This window comes from Pristis pectinata, chromosome 2, assembly GCF_009764475.1.
Source record: "Pristis pectinata isolate sPriPec2 chromosome 2, sPriPec2.1.pri, whole genome shotgun sequence".
NCBI lineage: Eukaryota > Metazoa > Chordata > Chondrichthyes > Rhinopristiformes > Pristidae > Pristis > Pristis pectinata.
In genome coordinates this window covers 3,715,351-3,739,783 of record NC_067406.1, presented here as the reverse complement: position 1 = coordinate 3,739,783, position 24,433 = coordinate 3,715,351, and the positions used below count along the sequence as shown (strand labels likewise).

The 24,433-nt window shown below is 48.3% G+C and overlaps 1 protein-coding gene across 6 annotated transcripts in view; it reads right to left on the bottom strand.

Annotated features, from left to right (window-relative positions):
* The window catches only part of dysf (dysferlin, limb girdle muscular dystrophy 2B (autosomal recessive)), a 280,694-nt gene that overhangs the window by 71,148 nt on the left and 185,113 nt on the right, over nt 1-24,433 (bottom strand). For 5 of the 6 annotated variants that reach the window (XM_052038414.1, XM_052038407.1, XM_052038422.1 and 2 more), the window contains 6 exons: nt 23,037-23,060; nt 15,519-15,560; nt 14,608-14,709; nt 13,137-13,298; nt 8,905-9,070; nt 2,590-2,663 (listed from right to left, as the gene is read on the bottom strand). In XM_052038414.1, coding sequence (XP_051894374.1) covers nt 2,590-2,663; nt 8,905-9,070; nt 13,137-13,298; nt 14,608-14,709; nt 15,519-15,560; nt 23,037-23,060 — 570 coding nt within the window. The remainder of the gene's footprint in view (nt 1-2,589; nt 2,664-8,904; nt 9,071-13,136; nt 13,299-14,607; nt 14,710-15,518; nt 15,561-23,036; nt 23,061-24,433) is intronic. The other variant, XM_052038430.1, reaches the window with a different exon arrangement.

Here is a 24,433-nt window from a genome sequence, read left to right as displayed (position 1 = left end):
CTACAACTGTACAAAACATTAATTAGATCACAGTTGGGGAACTGAATTCAGTTCTGGTCACCACACCACAGAACTAAAATCATCCCTGAATAAATCCAGTTCCATGTCCAGTCTCCATGGCTTCACTTAATATCTTTAATATGGGCATGTTTAATGATTCAATAACCTGTCATAGGAGCTAACTTCTCTCTGGTCCTTGAGGTCTGCAGTTTGGGATGCTTGTTTGTGTACAGTAAATGGCAGGGCCCATGGGAATGTTGATACACAATGTTGAGGGATGTTGGGATGTAAGTCCATATCTCCCTGCAGGTGGCAACACAAGTAGATAGGCTGGTAAAGAAGGTGTACGACATGCTTGCCTTCATCAGTCAAGGCATTGGGTATAAGAGTCAGGAAGTCTTTTTACAGTTTTTACACAGAGAGTGGTGGGTGCGTGGAACACGCTGCCAGCAGAGGTTGTGGGGGCAGATACATTAGGGACATTTAAGAGACTCTTAGATAGCCACATGAATGATAGAGAAATGGGGGGCTATGTGGGAGGGAAGGGTTAGATAGATCTTAGAGCAGGATAAAATGTCAGCACAACATTGTGGGCCAAAGGGCCTGTACTGTGCTCTAGTGTTCTATGTTCTAAGTCATGTTGCAGCTGTATAAAACTTTAGTGAGACCATGTTTGGAGTATTATGTCACAAGAGATTCTGCAGATGCTGGAATCTAGAGCAACACACACAAAATGCTGGAGGAACTCAGCAGGTCAAGCAGCATCTACGGAGGGAAATAAACAGTCGATGTTTCGGGTCAAGACCCTTCATCAGAATTGGTCTCCACCCAAAATGTCGACTGTTGATTTCCTTCCACAGATGCTGCTTGAACTGCTGAGTTCCTCCATCATTTTGCGTGTGTTGGAGTATTGTGTGCAGTTCTGGTCACCCCATTACAGGAAGAATGTGGAGGCTTTGGAGAGGGTGCAGAAGAGGTTCACCAGGATGCTGCCCGGATTAAAGGGTATGTGCTTTAAGGAGAGATTGGACAAACTTGGGTGCTTTCTCTGGAGTGTCGGAGGCTGAGGGGAGACCTGATAGAAGTTTGTAAAGTTATGAGAGGCACAGATAGAGTAGACAGTCAGAATCTTTTTACCAGGATGGAAATGTTGAGTACTAGAGGACACAGGTTTGAGGTGAGAGGGGAAGAGTTTAAAAGATGTGTGCGAGGCAAGTTTTTTTTCCACACAGAGAGTGGTGAGTGCCTGGAACAAATACAATAGTGACATTTAAGAGGCAGGGAGTGGAGGGATACGGACCACGTGCAGGCAGATGGGATTAGTTTCATTTGGCATTGTGGTCGGCACAGACATGGTGGGCCGAAGAGACTGTTCCTGTGCTGTCCTATGTGGGAAATGATACCCCTGGATCCACAAAGGCCTCATAGAAACAAGGGTATTCGCAATTCAGAGCCGTCGTACTTTTGTTTCCATCCTTTGGGCTGTGTCCATTATTGGAACTTGCTGGCCATCTTCGCTGCAGCTGAGAAGGTGCCGGTGAGCACCCTTTGTATCCCCGGGAACACGGCTGCTAGCCAGCAAGTTCCAGGATTCAGGCGAGTGAAAAGAAACGCTACGGGGTCTCAACCTGAAACGTCAACCATCCCTCGACACCCGCAGATGCTGCCTGACCCGCTGAGTTCCTCCAGCAGCTTGTTGTTTATTACAGAACTGAAAATGGTGATCAGGGAATTCACTGATTGTAGTAAAGAGGAGCAACTGTCCAGGCTGAGGTTCTACTTCTAGGAGGGAATTTGGGGGCTGGGGTTATAAGACATAGAGCACTGACACGGTAGTGTAGCGGTTAATGTAACACTATTACAGCGCCAGCGACCCAGGCTCAATTCCGGCCGCTGTCTGTAAGGAGTTTGTACGCTCTCCCCGTGTCTGTGTGGGTTTCCTCCGGGTGCTCCGGTTTCCTCCCACATTCCAAAAGACGTACGGGTTAGGAAGTTGTGGGTGTGCTATGTTGGTGCTGGAAGCGTGGTGACACCTGCGGGCTGCCCCCAGAACACTCTACGCAGAAGATGCATTTCACTGTGTGTTTCGATGTACATGTGACTAATAAAGACATCTTATCTTATCTAGATTTCAGCATCTGCAGTCCTTTGTTTCTCTCATCATTCAAAAGGGAGGTGGATAGATTTCTGGACAAAGTGAATCGGGGACAGTGCAGCAAAATGGAACTGAGGTAGATCTGTCATGATCTAGATGAATGGTGGAGCAGGCTCAATGGGCTGAATGGCCTGCTTCTGCTCTGAACTCTTATGTACTCCATGAGATTTATCTTGTTCCTTGCAGCTTCTGCCTGAGCAAACACCTGAATCCCAGAAAGAACAGCCCATGGCATCATTTGGGGGAAGGTACAACATGAATGCTTCCGGCATTAAGCAAGCCGTTGGTACACAGCACCAGGCAAAGACAGCAGGACACAAAGCACAAAGTCTCCCATGCATTCACCGGCAACCAACAGCGGCATCAGAAACCCAGCAGTGCTCTCACTCCACCTCTGCTGCGGGCGCATTTGGAGGTTCGAAGCACGCTCTCACCTGGCTGGGAATCAGAGGCTGTCTGTCATCAATGTCGATCAGCACATCATCCCGCAGTGACGGACTTCGAGCGTCTGGAGAGAGAGAAGGGAGAGGACTCAGAGCATCAGCAGTTACCTATTACCCCCAGTGAAGGCAGCCTGGAGCTGCCACTGGTGAGAAGATGTAATATGACAGGTTTATAAAGGCAGCTCCCATTATATGTTCATAAAAATCTGTCATACGAAGACCAAAATAAAGATTGAAATGGAGCTTGGTTTGCAGCTGGATATCCTGATCTGTTAATTTGAATTTGATTGAGTTTTTTGAGGAAATAGTTACGACTGATGAGGACAGGGCAGTAGATGCTGTTATGGACTTCAGAATGTAGAACAGAACAGCACAGGAACAGGCCCTTCGGCCCACAATGTCTGCACTGAACACGATGTCAAATTAAATTAAATCTCTTCAGCCTGTACGTGATCCATGTCCTTCCATTCCCTGCACATTCATGTGTCTGTCTAACAGCCTCTCAAACACCACTATCGTATCTGCCTCCACCACCACCCCTGGCAGCACATTCCAGGCACCCATCACCTCCCTGTGTAAAAAAACTTACCCCACACATCTCCGTTAAACGTTCCCCCCCTCACCTTAAATGCACGTCCTCTAGTATTTGACATTTCTACCCTGGGAGAAAGACTCCGACTGCCTACGCCTATCTACGCTAATCCGAATGGGTTTCAATTTTCTTGAGGAGTTAGCTGAGGAGACTAATGAAAGATTGGTATTGGTTTATCATTGTCACTTGTACTGAGGTACAGTGAAAAACTTGTCTTGCATACATGGTAGTGTAACGGTTAGCGTAACGCTATCACAGCACCAGCGACTCGGGTTCAATTCCGGCCGCTGTCTGTAAGGAGTTTGTACGTTCTCCCTGTGTCTACGTGCCGTGGGTTTCCTCCGGGTGCTCCGGTTTGCTCCCACATTCCAAAGATGTATGGGTTAGGAAGTTGTGGACATGTTTGTTGGCGCTGGAAGCGTGGCAACACTTGCAGGCTGCCCCCAGAACACTCGATGCAAAAGATGTATTTTACTGTGTGTTTCGATGTACATGTGACTAATAAAGACACCTTATCTTATCTTACAGGTCAATTCATTACACAGTGCATTAAGGTAGTACAGGGTAAAACAATAACAGAAATACAGAGTAAAGCGTCACAGCTACAGAGGAAGTGCAGTGCAGGTAGACAATGAGGTGCAAGGTCATAACAAGATAGATCGTGAGGTCAAGAGTCCATCTCATTGTATAAGGGAACCCTTCAATAGTTTTATCACCATGGGACAGAAGCTGTCCTTGAGCCTGGTGGTACGTGCCCTCAGGCTCCTGTATCTTCTACCTGATGGGAGAGGGGAGAATAGAAGAGAGAATGACCCGGGTGGGTGGGGTCTTTGATTATGCTGGCTGCTTCACCAAGGCAGCGAGGTATAGACAGAGTCCGCGGAAGGGAGGTTGGTTTCTGTGAATGTCCTGGGCTGTGTCCACAACTCTCTGTAGTTTCTTGTGATCCCAGGTAGAGCAGTTGCCATACCAAGCCATAATGCATCCAGAAAGTGTGAAGCGGTTCATTTTGGTAGGTCAAATATGTTGGCGGAATATAGTATTAATGGTAGGACTCATGGCAGTGTGGAGGATCAGAGGGATCTTGGGGTCCGAGTCCATAGGACGCTCAAAGCGGCTGCGCAGGTTGACTCTGTGGTTAAGAAGGCATATGGTGTATTGTCCTTCATCAATCGGGGAATTGAATTTAGGAGCCGTGAGGCATTGTTGCAGCTATATAGGTCCCTGGTCAGACCCCACTTGGAGTATTGTGCTCAGTTCTGGTCATCTCACTACAGGAAGGATGTGGAAGCCATAGAGAGGGTGCAGAGGAGATTTACTAGGATGCTGCCTGGAATGCGGAGCATGCCTTATGAAAGCAGGTTGAGGGAACTCGGCCTTTTCTCCTTGGAGAGACGGAGGATGAGGGGGGACCTCATAGAGGTGTATGAGATGAGGAGAGGTATTGATAGGGTAGATAGTCAGAGACTTTTCCCCAGGGCTGAACTGGTGGCCACAAGAGGACATAGGTTTAAGGTGCTGGGGAGTAGATATAGAGGAGATGTCAGGGGTAAGTTTTTTTACTCAGAGAGTGGTGACGGGCTGCCGGCAACGGTGGTGGAGGCTGATACGACAGGGTCTTTCAAGAGACTGTTAGATAGGTACATGGAGCTGAGTAAAATAGAGGGCTATGGGTAAGCCTAGTAATTTCTAGGGTAGGGACATGTTCCGCACAGCTTTGTGGGCTGCAGGGCCTGAATTGTGCTGTAATTATTCTATGTTTCTATGGTGCATCGATAAAAGATGGTGATTGTCAAGGGGACGTTGTCTCTATGAACTTTAGAACATAGAACAGGACAGCACAGGAACAGGCCCTTCAGCCCACAATGTCTGTGCCGAATACGATGCAAATTTAGACTAATCCTATCTGCCTACACATGGTCTGTATCCCTCCATTCCCTGCATATTCATGTGCTTGTCTAAATGTCTCTTAAATGTTGCTTTTGTATCGCACCTTAAAGCTCTACTCTCCAGTATTTGACATTTCCACCCTGGGAAAAAGACTCTGACGATTTACCCTTTTTTTGCCTCTCAGCCTCCGATGCTCCAGAGCAAACAATCCAAAGTTGTTCATCCTCTCCCTATTGCTCGTGCTCTCTAATCCTGACAACTCCTGGTAAACATCCTCTGCACCACCAAAGCCTCCACATATGCCTGTAATGGGGCAACCAGAACTGCACACAATACTCCAAATGTGGCCTAACGAACGTTTTATACAGCTGCAACGTGACTTCCCGACTTTTATACTCAACGTCCCGACCGATGAAGGCAACTATACCATACACCTTCTGTGCCACCCTATCTACTTGTGTTGCCGCTTTCAGGGAGCCCTGGACTTGCACCCCAAGATCCCCCTGTACATCAATGCTCCTAAAGGTCCTGACATTTACTGTATAATCTTTGCATTTGACCTCCTAAAAGACACCACTGCACACTTGTCTGGATTAAATGCCATCTGCTAGTTCTCCACCCAAATTGCTGGCTGAACTATGTCCCGCTGTATCCTTTTGACAACCTTCCGCACTGTCCACAACTCTGCCAGTTTTTGTATCATCTTCAAACTTACTAACCAGACCATCTACATTTTCACCTAAATCATTTTTGTATATCACAAACAACAGATGTCCCAGCACTGATCCCTGCAGAACACCACTGATGACAGACCTGCAGTCAGAAATCACCCTTCCATACCACCCTCCGCCTTCTTTGACCAAGCCATTTTGGATCCAACTTACCAACTCAGTGTGGATTCCATGTGCCTTAATCATCTGGATCAGCTACCATGAGGGACCTTGTCAAATGCTGTACTCAAGTCCATGTCGACAACATCCACTGCCCTGCCCTCATCAAGCACCTTTGTCACCTCCTCAAAAAACTCAATCATGACCTGCCCCGCACAAAGCCATGTTGACTGTCCCTAATAAGGCCATGCTTTTCCAAATGCGAGTAAACCCTGTCCCTAAGAGCCTTCTCCAGGGGTTGATTTTGCTTCCTTCTCCACTGCCAAGGTCCTAAGCTCTGAGATTCTGGTAACGCAGGTTGTGAGGGGTCAATGGTGGAAAGGGTGAGCAGCTTCAAGTTCCTGGGTGTTAGCATCTCAGAGGATCTATCTTGGACCCAACATATTGAGGTAATCATGAAGGTGGCACACCAGTGGCTCTACTTCATTAGGAGTTTGAGGAGATTTGGTATGTCACCAAAAACCCTTGCAAATTTCTATAGATGTACGGTGGACAGCATTCTGACTGGCTGTATCACCGCCTGGTAAGGAGACAGGATCACAAGATGCTGCAGAGGGTTGTAGACTCAGCCAGCTCCAACACGGGCACAACCCTCCCCACCATCGAGAAGCATCCGTCATTAAAGAACCTCACCATCCAGGACATGCCCTCTTCTCGTTACTACCATCGGGGAGGAGGTACGGGAGCCTGAAGGCCCACACTCAGCGATTCAGGAACAGCTTCTTCCCCTCCGCCATCAGATTTCTGAACCGTCCATGAACACAACCTCATTTTAACTCTTTTGCATTATGTTATTTATTTTTGTAACTTATAGTAATTTTTACTCCTTGCACCGTACCGCTGCCGCAAACAACAAATTTCATGACATATGTCAGTGACAATAAACCTGATTCTGAGGCGGCTTTAGGGGGATATAAACAGGCTTAGTGAGTGGGCGAGGACTTGGCAGATGGAACATAATGTGGGAAAAGTGAGAGGTCATCCACTTTGGTAGTAAAAATGGAAAGTTGCAGTACCTTTTAAACTGAGAGAGATTGCAGGGTATTGGTATTTACAAGGACCTGGGTGTCCATGTGCACTCAGCATTGGAAGTTAATACAGCAGGAAATTAGGAAGCTAAATAGTCATAGAGTCTTACTGTATAAAAACAGGTCCTTTGGCCCACCACGTCCATGCTGACCACGTCCTATCAATACACATCTCATTTATAGGCACTTGTAGCTGGCTATGCCTTGATGATTCAAGTGCTCGCCCAGATGTTTCTAAAATGTCAGCCTTTACTGCAAAGGGCCGTGAGCAGGGGAGAAGCTTTGCCTTAGTTATATTGGGCTCTGCTGAAACCGTACCTGGAACACTGAGTCTGTCCTCACTACCCAAGGAAGGGCATACTTGCAAGAGGAGGGACTGAAGTGAAAGATCATCAGTTTTATTCCTGGGATGGGAGGATTGTCCTATAAGGAGGGATTAAGCATATGGAATCCAGGGAGAGCTGGCTAGTTGGATACACAATTGGCGATGGTAGAAAGCACAGGGTGATGGTGGAAGGTTGTATCTTGGACTGGAGACCGGTGACTAATGGTGTTCCCCAAGGCTCGGTGCTGGGCCCATTGTTGTTTGTTATCTATATCAACGATTTGGATAAGAACGTACAAGGCAACAAAATAGGTGGTATAAGTGGACAGTGAGGAAGGGTATCAAAAATTACAGGGGGAGCCTGATCAGCTGAGTAAGTGGGCCAAGGAATGGCAAATGGAGTTTAATTCAGATGTGCAAGGTGTTGCATTTTGGAAAGTCAAATCCAGGTAGGACTTTCACAGTGAACAGCAGGGCACTGGGGAGTGTTGTAGAACGGAGGGACCTTGGAGTACAAGTATGTGGCTCACTGAAAGTGGAGTCACAGGTAGACAGTGTGGTGAAGAAGGCTTTTGGCACGCTGGCCTTCAGCAGTCAGGGCATTGAGTATAAAAGCTGGGAGGTCACGGTGCGGTTGTACAGGACACTGGTGAGGCCGCACCTGGAGCATTGTCTTCGGTTTTGGTTGCCCTGCTCTAGGAAAGATGTTATGAAAGATGGATATGGGAGGATGTTTAATTTTTGTTGGATGGTCTATACCAGTCTTAAAATAAGAGGCAGCCATTTGGTACATAGATGAGATGAATTTTCTCTACCCAAACAGTGGTGAATCTTTGGAATCTAAGAGGACAGTGCAGGCTCAGTCACTGAGTATGTTCAATAGATTTTTGGATATTAGGGGAACCAAGAGATGGGGGTTAGTGCAGGAGAGTGCTGCTGAGGTTAATCGTGATCGTACGGAATGGTGGAGCAAGCACCAGGGGATTCTGTTTCTGTTTCACACATTCTCTTGTTATGATTACTTGTAACTCCCTCCCTAGCGTATGCACCCCACTCCCTTCCATCCACAGCCTACACAGTGATGAGGATCCACCCCACGTTCCAAGGAACCCTTGAGGGTGTGCTACCTGCCTCTTTTACCTCCCCTGACCCCACATCTTTGACCAAACTCTGGATCATCTCCCCTGATATGTGCTCTGGTGTCTCAAAAGCACTGCAACAAGAGACTGCAGATGCTGGAATCTGGAGCAACAGTCTGCTGGAGGAACTCAGTGGGTTGAGCAGCATCTACTGGGGGGAAGGAACTGTTGATGTTTTGACCTGATGCTGCTCCACCTGCTGAGTTCCTCCAGCAGACTGTTTGCTGTTCCAACAAGAGGCAGTCCTGATGAAGGGTCTCGACCCGAAACCTCAACTTGCCATTTCCCTCCACAGATGCTGCCCGACCCGCTGAGTTCCTCCAGCTCCTTTGAGTGTTGCTCCAATGTGTATGGTGTTATTTCAACGGTTGACATTGTTTAGCTGGTATACAGCTGAGAAGTTATGTTGGTAGACACAATGGACAGATTTGCAATCTCCTACCAGCCAGCAGGGGTGTCAGATCTCTCTTCTCCGTGTAAGGGTCGCAATAGAATTCTTCCAGAGACCTGATGGTGCACTGACCGACTACTGGCCGTCTCCCAAACTGCCTGTTGTCAATCACCTTGATGCTGATGGGCGGGGCATACAATTCCTCCTTCGGTAAGCGCTGAGGGTGAAGAGAAGAAGGTTGAAAGACCGTAAGGGGTAAGAGCAGAATTAGGCCATTCGGCCCATCGAGTCTGTTCCGTCATTCGATCATGGTTGACTTATTTTTTCCTCAACCCCATTCTCCCACCTTCTCCCTGCAACCCTTAAACCCCTGACCAATGAAGAACCTATCGATCTCTGCCTTAAATAAATCTCTGCAGCACGGTAGTGTAGCGGTTAGCACTACACTATTACAGCACCAGCGACCATTCTGGCCACTGTCTATAAGGAGTTTGTATGTTCTTCCCTTGTGTCTGTGTGGGTTTCCTCCCACATTCCAAAGACGTACGGGTTAGGAAATTGTGCGCATGCTATGTTGGCGCTGGAAGCGTGGCGACACTTGCGGGCTGCCCCCAGAACACTCTACGCAACAGATGTATTTCACTGTGTGTTTCGATGTACATGTGACTAATAAATAAGTATCTAATATCTACCTAAATACACCCAATGACTCGGCCTCCGCAGCAGCCTGTGGCAACAAATTCCACAGATTCATCACCCTCTGGCTGAATAAAATTCAAAGTCAAAGTTTATTGTCATCTGCACAAGTCCATGTGTGCACAGGTGCAATGAAAAACTTACTTGCAGCAGCATCACAGACACAGAGCATCAGATAAGCAGTATTCATGAGAAAAACATAAATTAAACATAAATTATACACAACTTTCATAAGAAAACACAATTAGAACCAAAAAACAAAGTGTGTTTTAAGTGTAAAGTGGTCATAGTGTTGCTAAACTCATCAGTTTTAAAGGGGACGTCCCTTTATTCTGAGGCTGTGCCCTCGGATCCTAGACTCTCCCACTAATGGAAATGTCCTCTCCACGTCCACTCTATCCAGGCCTTTCAGTATCCAGTAGGTTTCTATGAGATCCCCCCTCATCCTTCTAAACTCCATCGAGTTTGGGCCCAGAGACATCAAACGCTCCTCATACGTTAAGCGAAAGAGAATTAAAGACAGAAATATTGGAAGGTGACAAAGTGTCTGAGCTCAACTGCCCTCACCAGCTCGTCAGACCCCACTTGAAGTATTGTGCTCAGTTCTGGTCGCCTCACTACAGGAAAGATGTGGAAGCCATAGAGAGGGTGCACAGGAGATTTGCCTGGAAGGCAGAGCATGCCTTATGAAAGCAGGTTGAGGGAACTCAGCCTTTTCTCCTTGGAGAGACGGAGGATGGGGGGGACCTGATTGAGGTGTATAAGATGATGAGAGGTATTGATAGGGTAGATAGTCAGAGACTTTTCCCCAGGGCTGAATTTGTGGCCACAAGAGGACACAGGTTTAAGGTGCTGGGGAGTAGATATAGGGGAGATGTCAGGGGTAAGTTTTTTTACTCAGAGAGTGGTGAGTGTGTGGAACGGGCTGCCGGCAACGGTGGTGGAGGCGGATACGATAGGGTCTTTTAAGAGACTGTTAGATAGGTACATGGAGCTGAGTGAAATAGAGGGCTATGGGTAAGCCTAGTAATTTCTAGGGTAGGGACATGTTCGGCACAGCTTTGTGGGCCGAAGGGCCTGAATTCTGCTGTAGTTTTTCTATGTTCTATGTCTTACTCCTCCCTCTCGCCTCTTTCTACTGGCTGTCTCCCTTCTACACTCTCAGTCCTGATGCAGGGTCTCAACTGAAACATCGACCATCCTTTGGCTCTACAGATGCTGCCTGACCCAATTTGTTTCTTTGCTCCACGCCCCAACATCTGCCGTCTCTTGTGTCTCCTCAATCTATGTTTATTAAACCAAGTACAGATGGAGGGTTGGGGGTGGGGGCATTGATGGGTAAATTGTGTGCTCAAAGGGGAGAGGGTTTTCATGAGACAGTTAGGGTGAAGATGGGGAGGGTGCAGAGGTGAGAGGGCGATGTGGAGGCTGATAGGAGAGGGGGTAACAGAGTGATATTGGTAAATTGGTTTATCATTGTCACATGTACTGAGGTACAGTGAAAAGCTTTGTTTTGCATGTCATCCATACATATCATTTCATTACACAGTGCATTGAGGTAGTACAAGGGAAAACAATAACAGAATGCAGGATAAAGTGTTGTAACAGCTACAGAGAAAGTGCAGTTCAGGGAAACAGTAAGAATTAAGGCCATAACGAGGTAGATTGTGAGGCCAAGAGTCCATCTTATTGTAACAGGTGATCGTTACAGCGGGATAGAAGCTGTCCTTGAGCCTGGTGGTACGCGCTTTCAGGCTTTTGTGTCTTCTGCCCGATGGAAGGGGGGAGAAGAGAGAATGTCCGGGGTGGGCAGTGACTGAAGGGGACCTCAGGATGGGAAAGATGAGGAGTTTCACTGGATCACGGGCACATCCCTCCCCAGCATCAGTAGTATCCACAGGAGGCGCTGCCTCAAGAAGGCAACATCCATCATCAAAGATCCCCACCATCCGGGCCATGTCATCATCTCCCAGCTACCATCGAGCAGGAGGTACAGAAGCCTGAAGTCCCACACCACCAGGTTCAGGAACAGCTACTTTCCTACAACCATCAGGTTCTTGAACAGAGAGCACAACCCTAACCCTACCTCAGCAACAGGACACTGTAGACCACCTCTTGCACTACCATGGACTTTTTGCACTAATGTCTTGTTGGGCAGGCACGGTAGTGTAGCAGTTAGCATAACGCAATTACAGCGCCAGCAACCCGGGTTCAATTCCGGCCACTGTCTGTAAGGAGTTTGTATGTTCTCCCCGTGTCTGCGTGGGTTTCCTCCAGGTGCTCCGGTTTCCTCCCACATTCTAAAGACATACGGGTTAGGAAGTTGTCGGCGTGCTATTTTGGTGCCGGAAGTGTGGAGACACTTGCGGGCTGCCCCCAGAACACTCTACACAACAGATACATTTCACTGTGTGTTACGATATACATGTGACTAATAAAGATATCTTATCTTTTGCAGTCTTATTGTTTCACTGTCTTGTATAATTTATGTGTAATTTCTGTGTGTTGTCTATATAGTTTGCAGATGATACCACCGTAGTGGGCCATATCTCAAATAATGATGAGTCGGAGTACAGGAAGGAGATAGGGAGCTTAGTGACGTGGTGTCATAACAACCTTTCCCTCAATGTCAGCAAAACAAAAGAGCTTGTCATTGACTTCAGGAAAGGGGGTGGTGTACATGCACTTGTCTACATCAATGGTGCTGAGGTCGAGAGGGTTGAGAGCTTCAAGTTCCTAGGAGTGAACATCACCAACAGCCTGTCCCGGTCAAATCACGTAGATGCCACGGCCAAGAAAGCTCACCAGCGTCTCTACTTCCTCAGGAGGCTAAAGAAACTTGGCAGATCCTCTTTGTCACTCACCAACTTTTATCGATGCACCATAGAAAGCATCCTATCTGGATGCATCACGGCTTGGTATGGCAGCTGCTCTGACCTGGACTGCAAAAAACTACGGAGAGTTGTGGACACAGCCCAGCGCATCACGGACACCAGCCTCCCCTCCGTGGACTCTTGTCTTTACCTCTCACTGTCTTGGTGAAGCAGCCAGCATAATCAAAGACCCCACCCACCCGGGTCATACTCTCTTCTCCCGTCTCCCATCAGGGAGAAGATACAGGACCCATCAGGGCACATACCACCAGGCTCAAGGACAGCTTCTATCCCACTGTGATAAGACTATTGAATGGTTCCTTTCTACGATGAGATGGACTCTTGACTTCACAATCTACCTGTTTGACCTTACTGTCTACCTGCAATGCACTTCCCTGTAGCTGTTACACTTTATTCTGTATTGTTTTACCCTGTACTACCTCAATGCACTGTGTAATGAATTGACCTGTATGATTGGTATGCAAGACAAGTTTTTCACTGTACCTCAGTACTAGTAGCAATAGTAAACCAACACCAATACCTACATGTCTGTGATGCTGCTGCAAGCAAGTTTTTCATTGCAGTTGTACCTCACCATACTTGTGCACATGGCAATCAACTTGAACTGACTCGGATGGAAAGGATTTGATGGGAATCCTTCCCCAGCATCTCTGAGACGCAAAGACACTACGGAGAACTGTGCAGATCACTCACCACCTCGAAGAAGAGGACAGACGTGCTGAAGTTGGGGTTCTTCTTGGCGTTCTTAATGACGCAGGACTGAACCAACTCTCCCCCGCACTCCACGATGAGGCTGGGCGAGGACACGCTGGCCAGCTGGTAACTCTTCAGGTTCCGCAAGCCCCAGGCGAGAATCTGCGGAGAGTGCACAGCGGATGAAGGGGGCCTCTCTCAGCCCAGCCCACCTCTCCCCCAACCCCCTGGGACTTTTGAATGCAAGTTCACCTCCAAGAGGTGAAATCTTTAGTGTAAAAGGCTTGGTCAGAGTGGAATTTGTGGAATGTGTCCCAGGAAAGCTTCCTTCATCCTTCTAATAGAGGAACCTACCAGAGAGGCTGCAACATTGGACCTCCTCCTGGGGAATGAGATAGGGCGAGAGGCAGAAGTGTTGGTCGGCGAGCACTTTGGGTCCAGTGACCAGAATCCTATTTGATTCAAAATAGCTACGGAGGAGGATACAATCGGTTCACAGGTTGAGGTCCTGAAGTGGAGCAGAGTTTGGAGCCATCAGGCAGGATCTCACAGTGGTTGATGGGGTGAGATTGCGGACACAGGCAGCATGGACCAGTTGAGGTGAAGAGCCTGTGTCCATGCCGTATGACTCTTATGTTACGGGTGGATGAGGTGGCCAGGTGTTGCCCGTTGGATGGACTGACGGAGGGTGGGCTTCAGGTTGGTGCAGTGAAGACTGGAGCATGAGGGGAATGGGTGCATGGGAGTGTGGGGTAAGCTCCTGCCTCCAGAGGGAGAACAGGGGTGTTGGAATATCCATCTATTAGGTAAAATAGGCATAGGGATTGGGGGTTGAGGGGTGGCGGGGGAGGGGTGGAGAGCTTCATCAACAACGGTGGGGGTTCCTGGTGAAACCCTGGGGAGTGGATTCGTCTCCATGGATTTACGCTGCTGCCTAATTGGGTTGGGTTACAGGGAAGGGTCGGGTTACAGGGGGAGGTTGGGTTACGGGCAGGGGTCGGGTTACAGGGAAAGGTTGGGCAGGCTTGGATTTTATTCCTCAGAGTGTAGGAGATTGTGGGGTGCTCATAGAGATGTATAAAACCACAAGGGGCATCAATAGGGTGAATGCACACACTTTATTCCTGGGAAGGTGAACTGAAAACTAGAGAGCAGAGATTTAAGGTGAGAAGGGAGAGATTTAAAAATGACCTGAGGGGCAAGTTCTTCACACAAGAGGGTGGTAGGTATACGGAACGAGCTGCCAAAGGAAGTGGCTGAGGCAGGTACAGTAACAACACTTGGACAGGCACATGGATAGGAAGGGTGTGGAGGGACATGGGCCAAATGTGGGGAAATGGGACTGGCTTAGGTGATCACCATGGTCAGCATGGGGGAGTTGGGCCGAAGGGCCTGTTTCTGTGCTGTATGACTGTACGGACACCGCTGCAGTGGGTTGGATGGGCGGGGAGTGGCAGTGTGTGGTACCCACCTCGATGCCAGTACGTTGCAGGACAGGTTTGATGCCCTGGGGAACCATGTAGATGTTGGGCTCTCGCTGCGGTGGTGGGTAGGGCAAATCCGTGTCGTCCTCCTGTCGGGAGAGCAGCGGGAGATCAGAAGGAGTGCAGTGGTCAGGGGTCAGTGTGGGCAGTGGAGCAGTCAGTCCCGGCACCTTCAGAGGGTGTCTGAGGTCCGAGCCGGGCGAGGGGCTGCTTCTCACCCCTGCCCAGTGCTCCATACAGCACAACAACAACTCCTCACACACGGGCACGCATGCGCATGCACATGCACACGCAAGTGCACACGTGTGGTTTACACGTGCACCAAGCAGAGACACGGGGGGGGGGAGTGAGGGGAGAGAGAGGTGAGAGAGAGGTAGGTGAGAGAGAGGTGAGAGAGAGAGGTGAGAGAGAGAAGGTGAGAGAGAGGTGAGAGAAGGTGAGAGAGAGAAGGTGAGAGAGAGAAAGGTGAGAGAGAGAGAAAGGTGAGAGAGAGAGAGAGAGAGGTGTGAGAGAGAGAGAGAGAGAGAGAGGTGTGAGAGAGAGAGAGAGGTGTGAGAGAGAGAGAGAGAGAGGTGTGAGAGAGAGAGGGAGAGGGGGAGAGGGAGAGGGGGAGAGGGAGGGAGGGAGACGGAGAGGGGGAGAAGTGTGTCCAGTAAAACTGAGGGCGGTGGATGGTGCTGGCAGGGCTCGGAGACACAAAGACGGATGGTTGGGGAGACGCGATGTCTTCACTCAGCCACAGTTAAGGTTACAGGTGGGGAGAGGTGAGGGGAGGTATTGGGCTTCATGAACGAGGTTTCAGTAATAGGCTTTTGTCTACAGTCTGTACAAAAAGCAAATGTACAAAGTGTTAAGGGTAAACAAAGAACAGCACTGTGAGGAAGGTAAGCAGCTGTACCCATCTCAGTAGACCCTCGCTGAAGAAGTCAGGAACACACAGCTGAATAGTCCCATTGCAGAGGAGGATATTGAAGGAGGAAACCAGAGAGAAGATTGTTAGACCACCAGAACTGGAAGTTCAGCAAACAAATTACATCTTCTCGGAGAAATCAAGCACTTTGTTCAAACCTACACCCCTCAGGTCAGCGTTTAGTCTCTGACCTGGGATCTGAACCTCTGGGCCCTCTTGTCTCCAACAATGACCCTGTGACCTTTAGCCCCGGTGCATTCAGTACAACCCCCACCCACTCTCCATCCCACCACCTTTAGAAGCTAACCATTGCCTCGGTAAAGCAGCCGATATAATCAAGGACCCCTCCCACCCCGGTCACTCTCTCTTCTCTCCCCTCTCAATGGGCAGAAGATACAAAAGCCTGAGAACATGTACCACCAGGCTCAAGGACAGCTTCTATCCCGCTGTTATCAGACACTTGAACGGACCTCTCACACACTGAAAGATGAACTCTTGATCTCCCAATCTACCTCATCGTGGCCCTTGCACCTTATTGTCTGCCTGCACTGCACTTTCTCTGTAACTGTAACACTTTATTCTGCATTCTGTTTTTCCTTTTTACTACCTCGATGTATTTACGTATGGAACGATCTGTCTGGATGGCATACAAACATCTTCACTGTTTCTTGGTACATGTGACAATAATAAACCAATATCAATACATTCAAGAAAAGCCATTTGGGAAGCTTTCTCATTCCCGGGTTTAACTCCACAATCTGAAAGAGATCAGGTCACACATCCCCTCATCACCCTACTCCACCCCCGTTCGATCCCCTTCGTCAAGGTCATAGCTGACTTTCTGCCTCAGCACTACTCCCCTGCACTTGATCCACAATATCCAGAGTCAACCTCTGTCCTAAATGAACTCGGGGACCGAGCCTCTACAACCCTTCAGGGTGGAGAATTCCAAAGAGTCACCACCCTCTGGGTGAAGATATTTCTCCTCATTGCAGTAAATGGCCGAATCGTTCTTCAGGGACTGTGACTCCTGGTCCTAGATTCCTCCTCTTCACCTAATCAACAAGCCCTTGGTCCCTTTGCACTAAAATGGACCTTTTTTTGTTCTAATTGTGTTTTTTTTCTTGTAAAAATTGTGCTTATGTTTTTCTTGTGAATACTGCTTGTCTGGTTGCTGCTGCAAGTAAGTTTTTCATTGCACCTGTGCACACATGGACTTGTGTATATGACAATAAACTCCTTTCTTTGCTACATTTTTATGACTGATTAGCTAAAGTCTTCAAAGAGCGTTAACAACAAGGCTATGCCCTTGCATATAAATGTTCTTTCTTTCCCTATCGTTTGTCCACAGCAGAATCCAAATCTCTAACTCAGAAAGTCTCCAGGAAGGAGGGTTGGGAATTGTACAATTCCAAGGATTTGGGCGGTGGGGAAGTCCATTGCTTTATGGTAGGGGATGGGCGGGGGTACCTCACTGGGTCTCCAGCCCACCCCACCCTCGAAGGCAGAACACATGACCAGCCAACCGCCACTACTGTGCATTCTCCGGCAATTAGCCACTTGGCTCTTGTTAAAGACGCAACAGCCTCCTATTTCTAATTAGGGGGCTGCTTGTACTCAGAGACGGTCCGTTGAGGATGAAAACCAGAGAGAACTTTCTCTGGTAAAAGCGACTGTGAAATTCTTTGTTCGTCTGGGCGTTGCTGGCAAGACCAGCATCTATTGCCCATCCCCAATGAGGTGGTGGTGGTGAGCTGCCATCTTGAGCCACCACAGGCTTTCCCTGGTGGGTGTTAGTGGCAAGACTGGGATGCTGTTGGGTTTACGGTATTGGGGTGCTTGGATGAGGCAATAGAGGGGTTGCCTGCCTCCACTCTTGTAGACTGACAGCCCCTACCTGCCTTTGTTACCTCCAGGTCCTCTTCTCAACAGCCTCCCTCGTTCCTCCCTTGAGGTTATCCAAGCTCCCGTCTATTCAACAGCCATGTTCTCACCCACCTAGCCCAGATCCAGCTCTGCCTCAGACCAACAATCAAAGCCCTTCCGTATGCTACAGATGTACAGTGGAGAGCATTCGGACTGGTTGCATCGCCGCCTGGTATGGAGGCTCCAACGCACAGGGACGCAAGAGGCTGCAGAGGGTTGTATAGACTCAGGCAGCTCCATCATGGGCCCAGCTCTCCCCACCGTCGAGGACATCTACAAGATGCAATGTCTCAGGAAGGCGACATCCATCATCAGGGACCCCCACCATCTGAGCCATGCCCTCTTCTTGATGCTGTCATCAGGCAGGAGGTCCAGGACCCTGAAGACCCACACTCAACGATTCAGAAACAGCTTCTCCTTCGCCATCAGATTTCTGAACGGTCCATGAACAACCTCACTATTCCTTTTTCTTGCACAATTTATTAATTTTGTAACTTATAATTTTTATGTCTCGCCGGAAGGTGAGTTTTACGTCATACAAGTCAGTGACAATAGATATTTCCCCGAATTCCCATTGCTTCTCTCTCTCCCAGCCCCCACCAGTTGATTGTGTGAGACGTATCACTTCCTTGTTTACAAGGAGCATTGCTGCCCTCTCCTGTCTGAATTTTTCACATCTCTGGAATGCACGACAGACCCAAATATCCATCCCACAGCAGAAGGTTCACAGAGTCCACAAACTCCCAATGCACTCGAGTCAACTTTTGAAGCGATTCCTGTTCTAACAAAGTAAACACCTCAAAACCACCTCGCTGCTTGTGAGAGATGGAAATTTTCAGACTTCCTTTCATTCATGTAAAGAATCTCAAAGGGTTGGGAGTTTCCATCCACTGTGGAATACAATCCGGTGTAGGTTTATAAAAGGACATGATTAAGATGGAGAGGGCACAGGAAAGATTTACAAGGATGTTGCCAGGACTGTTTGGCTCGAGTTATAGGGAAAGACTGGATAGGCTGCAACAGTTTTCCCTGGACCGTAGGAGGCTGAGTATTTCTGTATAACTCATGGGCAGGCACGGTAGTGCAGCGGTCAGCGTAACGCTTTAGCGCCAGCGACCTGGGTTCAATTCCGGCCGCTGTCTGTACGGAGTTCGTACGTTCTCCCAAGATCGTGGGCCGAATGGCTTGTCCAGTGCTGGACTGCCCTATGTTCTATGCCCTATGACAATAAACCTGATGACTTAACTTAAGGTGTATGAATTCACGAGGGGCATAGATAGGATGGATGGTCACATATTTGCCCTCTAGTCTAAAACTAGAGGACATAGATTTAAGGTTGGGCTTTAAAGGGGGCTGAGGGTGGTGGGTACATGGAAGAAGCTGCCGAAGGAAATGGTAGGGGTAGATACACTTACAACTAAACACACTTGGACAGGTTCATAGATAGGGAAGGTTTAGAGGTATTACGGGCCAAGTTGGGTTTGGATCAGGTAGGCAACCTGGTTGGCATGGACATGTTGGGCCGAAGGGCCTGTTTCTGTGCTGTATAACTCTGTGACTCTAAGGGGGGGGGGGGGGAAGCTGGTGATGAATGCAACAATGCTGGACAAGCCACGACACCAGTTGGGACCGACTCCAGCCGAGTTCTCTCCACCTCCCCTCGGACCCAGTGCCCACACCTCAGTACCAAGCATCCTGTCCGCTCCAGTGGCTCGTTACCCAGCTGTCAGTGGAGGGACTGAAGGTACAGTGGCACCTGGGCAGGCACGGTAGTGTAGCGGTTAGTGTAACCCTATTACAGCGCTAGCGTCCCGGGTTCAATTCCCGCCGCTGTCTGTAAGGAGTTTGTACGTTCTCCCTGTGTCTGCGTGGGTTTCCTCCGGGTGCTCTGGTTTCCTCCCACATTCCAAAGACATACGGGTTAGGAAGTTGTGGGCCGGAAGATTGGCAACACTTGCGGGCTGCCCCCAGAGCACTCTACGTAAAAGATGCATTTCACTGTGTCTTTCGATGCAAATGTGACTGCTAAAGATATATATATATCTGAAAGACACGTTGACTGAGCTAATAATCCAGTCTCAGCCCTCACCACCCACGGAGTGAGGATTCAAACCTCACCGCTGGTCTAAACGTGGGCCAAACCAGTGTTGTTAGTGTGAGGCATCAGAAACACATCTGATTCATTCATGTCCTTCAGTGGAGAAAATCTGCCATCCTTATTTGGTCTGGTCTATACAAGCTGAGGTGGAGATGGTTGAGAACCTCAAGCTCCTAGCTGAAAATATCACCAACAATTTGTCCTGGTCCAACCACGTGGATGCTATGGCCAAGAAATCACACCAGTGTTACTATATGCTTCCTCAGACAGCTGAAGAAATTCAGCTTGTCCCCGATGACCCTCACTAATTGTTTTTTTTTTAAACAGATGCACCATAGAAAGCATCCAATCTGGATGCATTACAGTTTGGCATGGCAACTGTTCTGCCCAGGACCGTAACAAATAGAACATAGAACATTACAGCACCGTACAGGTCCTTCAGCCAACGATGTTGTGCCGACATTTTATCCTGCTCTAAGATCTATCTAACTCTTCCCTCCCACATAGCCCCCCATTTTTCTATCATCTATGTGCCTATCTAAGAGCCTCTTAAATTACCCTAATGTATCTGCCTCTACCAGCACCCCTGGCAGCACTTTCCACACACCCACCACTCTCTGTGTAAAAAAACTTACTTCTGACATCCCCCTTATAATCTTCCTCCAATCACCTTAAAATTATGCCACCTCGTGTCAGCCATTTCCACCCTGGGAAAAGGTCTCTGACTGTCCACTTGATCTATGCCTCTTATCATCTTGTACACCTCTATCAGGTCACCTCCAATCCTCCTTCACTCCAAAGAGAAAAGCCCGAGCTCGCTCAACCTATCCTCATAAGACGTGCTCTCCAATCCAGGCAGCATCCTGGTAAATCTCCTCTGCACCCTCTCTAAAGCTTCCATGTCTTTCCTATAGTGAGGCGACCAGATCTGAACATGATATTCTAAGTGTGGTCTAACCAGGGTTTTATAGAGTTGCAACATTACCTCACCACTCTTGAACTCAATCCCCCGACTAATGAAGGCCAACATACTACACACGTTCTTAACAACCCTATCAATTTGCATGGCAACTTTGAGGGATCTATGGACTTGGACTGTTCCAAGTTCCTCCACACTGCTAAGAGTCCTGCCATTGACCTTGTATTCTGCCTTCAAATTTGACCTTCCAAAGTGAATCACTTATCCGGGTTGAACTCCATCTGCTACTTCTCAGCCCAGCTTTGCATCCTATCAATGTCCCATTGTAACCTTTGGCAGCCTTCGACACTACCCACAACACCACCAACCTTCGTGTCATCTGCAAACTTACTAACCCACCCTTCCATATCCTCATCCAAATCATTTATAAAAATCACAATGAGCAGGGGTCCCAGAACAGATCCCTGCAGAACACCACTGGTCACCAACCTCCAAGCAGAATACGCTCCATCTACAACCACCCTCTGCCTTCTGTGGGCGAGCCAATTCCGAGTCCACACAGCCAAGCTTCCCATGCCTCCCGACCTTCTGAATGAGTCTATTATGGGGAACCTTATCAAACGCTTTACTAAAATCCATGTACACCACATCCACTGCTCTACCCTCATTAATGTATTTTGTCACATCCCCAAAGAATTCAATTATGCTCGTGAGGCATGACCTGCCCCTCACAAAGCCATGCTGACTCTCCCTAAGCAGACTATGCATCTCCAAATGCCCATAATTCCTGTCCCTAAGGATCTTTTCCAGTAATTTATCCACCTCTGAAGTAAGACTCACTGGTCTAAGCACTGCAGAGAGTTGTGGACACAACCCAGTCCATCACGCAAACCAGCCTCCCCTCCATTGACTCCGTCTACACTTCCCACCGCCTTGGGAAAGTAGTCGACATAATCAGCAACCTCTCCCACCCCGGACGTTCTCTCTTCTCCCCTCTCCTGTCGGGCAGAAGATACAAAAGTTTGAAAGCACAGACCACCATTCTCAAGGACAGTTCCTACCGGGCTGTTATCAGACTCTTGAATGGATCTATCATACACTAAGGATAAATTCTTGACTTCCCAGTCCACCTCGATGTGGCCTTTTCACTTTATTTGTCTGCCTGCACTGCACTTTCTTTGTAACTGCAACACTATTTCTGCATTCTGTTTTCTTTTTACTACCTCGATGTACTTACGTATGGAATGAACTGCCTGGATGGCAAGCACACAAAAGCTTTTCACTGTATCTTGGCACATGTGACAATAATAAACCAATAGTAACAACAACATGACTCCCTTAGGGCTAATTCCTAACTATCCTCGAAGTTCAATACGTCGCTCCCCGCTACCAGCTCAGAGCACCCTGGGTTGGGCAATGAAATGTTACCCCTGTCCTTGCTATAATGAAAGGAAAATCAGCTTTGACCTCTTTCTCTTTCTTGCTTTACTTGCCTGCTTTGGTCTCATTCAGCCAACAAAATCAAAGACCCCCTCACACCCCGCTTATTCTCCCTTCTCCCACCGGGCAGAAGGTACAAGAGGCTGAAAACATGGACCACCAGGCTCAAGGACAGCTTCTATCGCACTATTATGAGACCTCCTGTATGATAAAGATGAACTCTTGATCTCTCGATCTACTTCATCATAACCTTGCACCTTATTGTCTGCCTGCACTGCACTTTCTCTGTAACTGTAACACTTTATTCTGAACTCTGTTATTGCTTTTCCTTTGGGAATACCTTGATGTACTGATGAATGGCATGAACTGTCTGGATGACGCGCAAAACAGAGTTTGCCACTGTATCTCACTGCATGTGACACTAATAAACCAATTACCATTCCTACAACGAGAATGATGATCAGACCACATCAACTCTGTTGTCACACAGTCTCACTCTCCCTCCAAGCTTGGTCCCTTTCGTCCCATCCCACGTGTGACCCTATCCTTTGAAACTAACAGGTTTGGAACAGGGGGAAGGCCATTTGGCCCATCGTGTCTGCCAGCCCCACACCCTGATTCTGGACTTCCTCCCCACCAGTCCTGAGTACCTTGCCTCGGAATTGGTTTATTATTGTCACTTGTCCGAGGTACAGTGAAAAACTTGTCTTGCGTACTGTTCATACAGATCAATTCATTACACAGTGCATTGAGGTAGTACAAGGGAAAACAATAACAGAATGCAGAATAAAGTGTGACAGTTACAGAGAAAGTGCAGTGCAGGCAGACAATAAGGTGCAAGGTCATAACAAGGTGAGGTCAAGAGTCCACTTTATTGTACTGGGGAACCATCCAATAGTCTTATAACAGCGGGATAGAAGCTGTCCTTGAGCCTGGTGGTACGTGCCCTCAGGCTTTTGTATTTTCTGCCCGATAGGAGTGGGGAGAAGAGAGAACGTCCGGGGTGGGTGGGGTCTTTGGTTATGCTGGCTGCTTTACCGAGGCAGCGAGAGGTTATGGACATTTATTTTCAGAACAATTGGAACAACACCCCACAGCCAGGACAGGGGCCACCAGCTCTTACCTCCTTCAGGGTACTAAACTGGTCCTGGTGTGGATGGCACGAGTCGCAGCAATGGAGACAGAATGGAAGAAAGAATTGATTAGTGCGAGCAATGAAATGGATTTGCAACATTGGCAACAGGACACCTGTTATCCATGCACAGCTGTGGCACTGAAGGCAGGATTAGATAGAGGTGTTCTAAAGGGTTTAGGAAGGACATGGATATTCGGCACCAGAACAGGCCATCCGGCCCGACCAGCCTGCACTAGCTCCACTCAAGCCTCCTGCAGTCTCTCCTCACTTCTGTCTATGTGTGACCCTCGGTTCCCATCTGCCTCACACCCTGCCCCACCTCCCCTTCCCCTACCCTCAACCCTGTGGAAACAAGCCCCACTCTTTCACGGCTGTACATCCTCTGCATTGTCACCGTCCGATCTCTCTGACAGCTCCACAAAAAATGTACAGATTACAGCAACCACCAGCCCCTTTGTCCTGACGATTCCTTGAAATTGCTCAATTGTCAGTATTCTTAATCTGCACCCGATGGTTATCCGATCTGTTTGGATTGGGACATGGTTGGTGGGGGGATTATTACCAATTCCTTGAAATTGTGTCAACGTGATCTATTCAGACAGGGATGTAGTTGGTGGGGAGGGAGGGAGGGTTGGTGGCTGGTGTCCTCTTGATTTGATTAGTTTGTATAATGTTTCCCCGATTCACTTCATCTTCCAGTGTCACATCCTCCCTGCTAAACATGGAAGCAAAACAATGATTCAATATTTCCAACATCTCCCTGTGGCTGTGACCTTCCATCCTTTAATGACCCTGTTCCCATCCCTACCATCCATTTTTTTTTCAAATTAAGCTATTTTATTTTCTGCTCCTTGAGAATTTAACTTTGCAGTTCCCTTTTTTTTTACCTCCCTGCTTGTACTGAGGTGACTGCCCTGACTCCTCGTGTAGCTGTTTTGAGGGGGTGAAGGCTCGATATCCATCGGGCACAGATTAGGAATACTGACAATTGAGCCAAAACGCATTTTTGGAACACAGATCACAGAACAGTACAGCACGGAACAGGCCCCTCAGCCCACCATGTCTGGGCCAACTCTGATGCCAATTTAAACTAATCCCATCTGGCTGCACACGATCCATATCATAGAACTTAGAACAGTACAGTACAGAACAGGCCCTTTGGCCCACAATGTTGTGCTGACATAGCTAATCCCTCCTACTTACAGAATGCTCATATCCCTCTATTTTCCTCTCATTCATGTGCCCATTCAAGCCCCTCTTTAAAGCCCCCAATGAATTTGCCTCCACCACCCTATCAGGCAACATATTCCAGGCATCCACCACTCTCTGAGTAAGAAACGTACCCCTCACGTCTGTTCTGAACCTACCCCCTCTCACCTTAAATG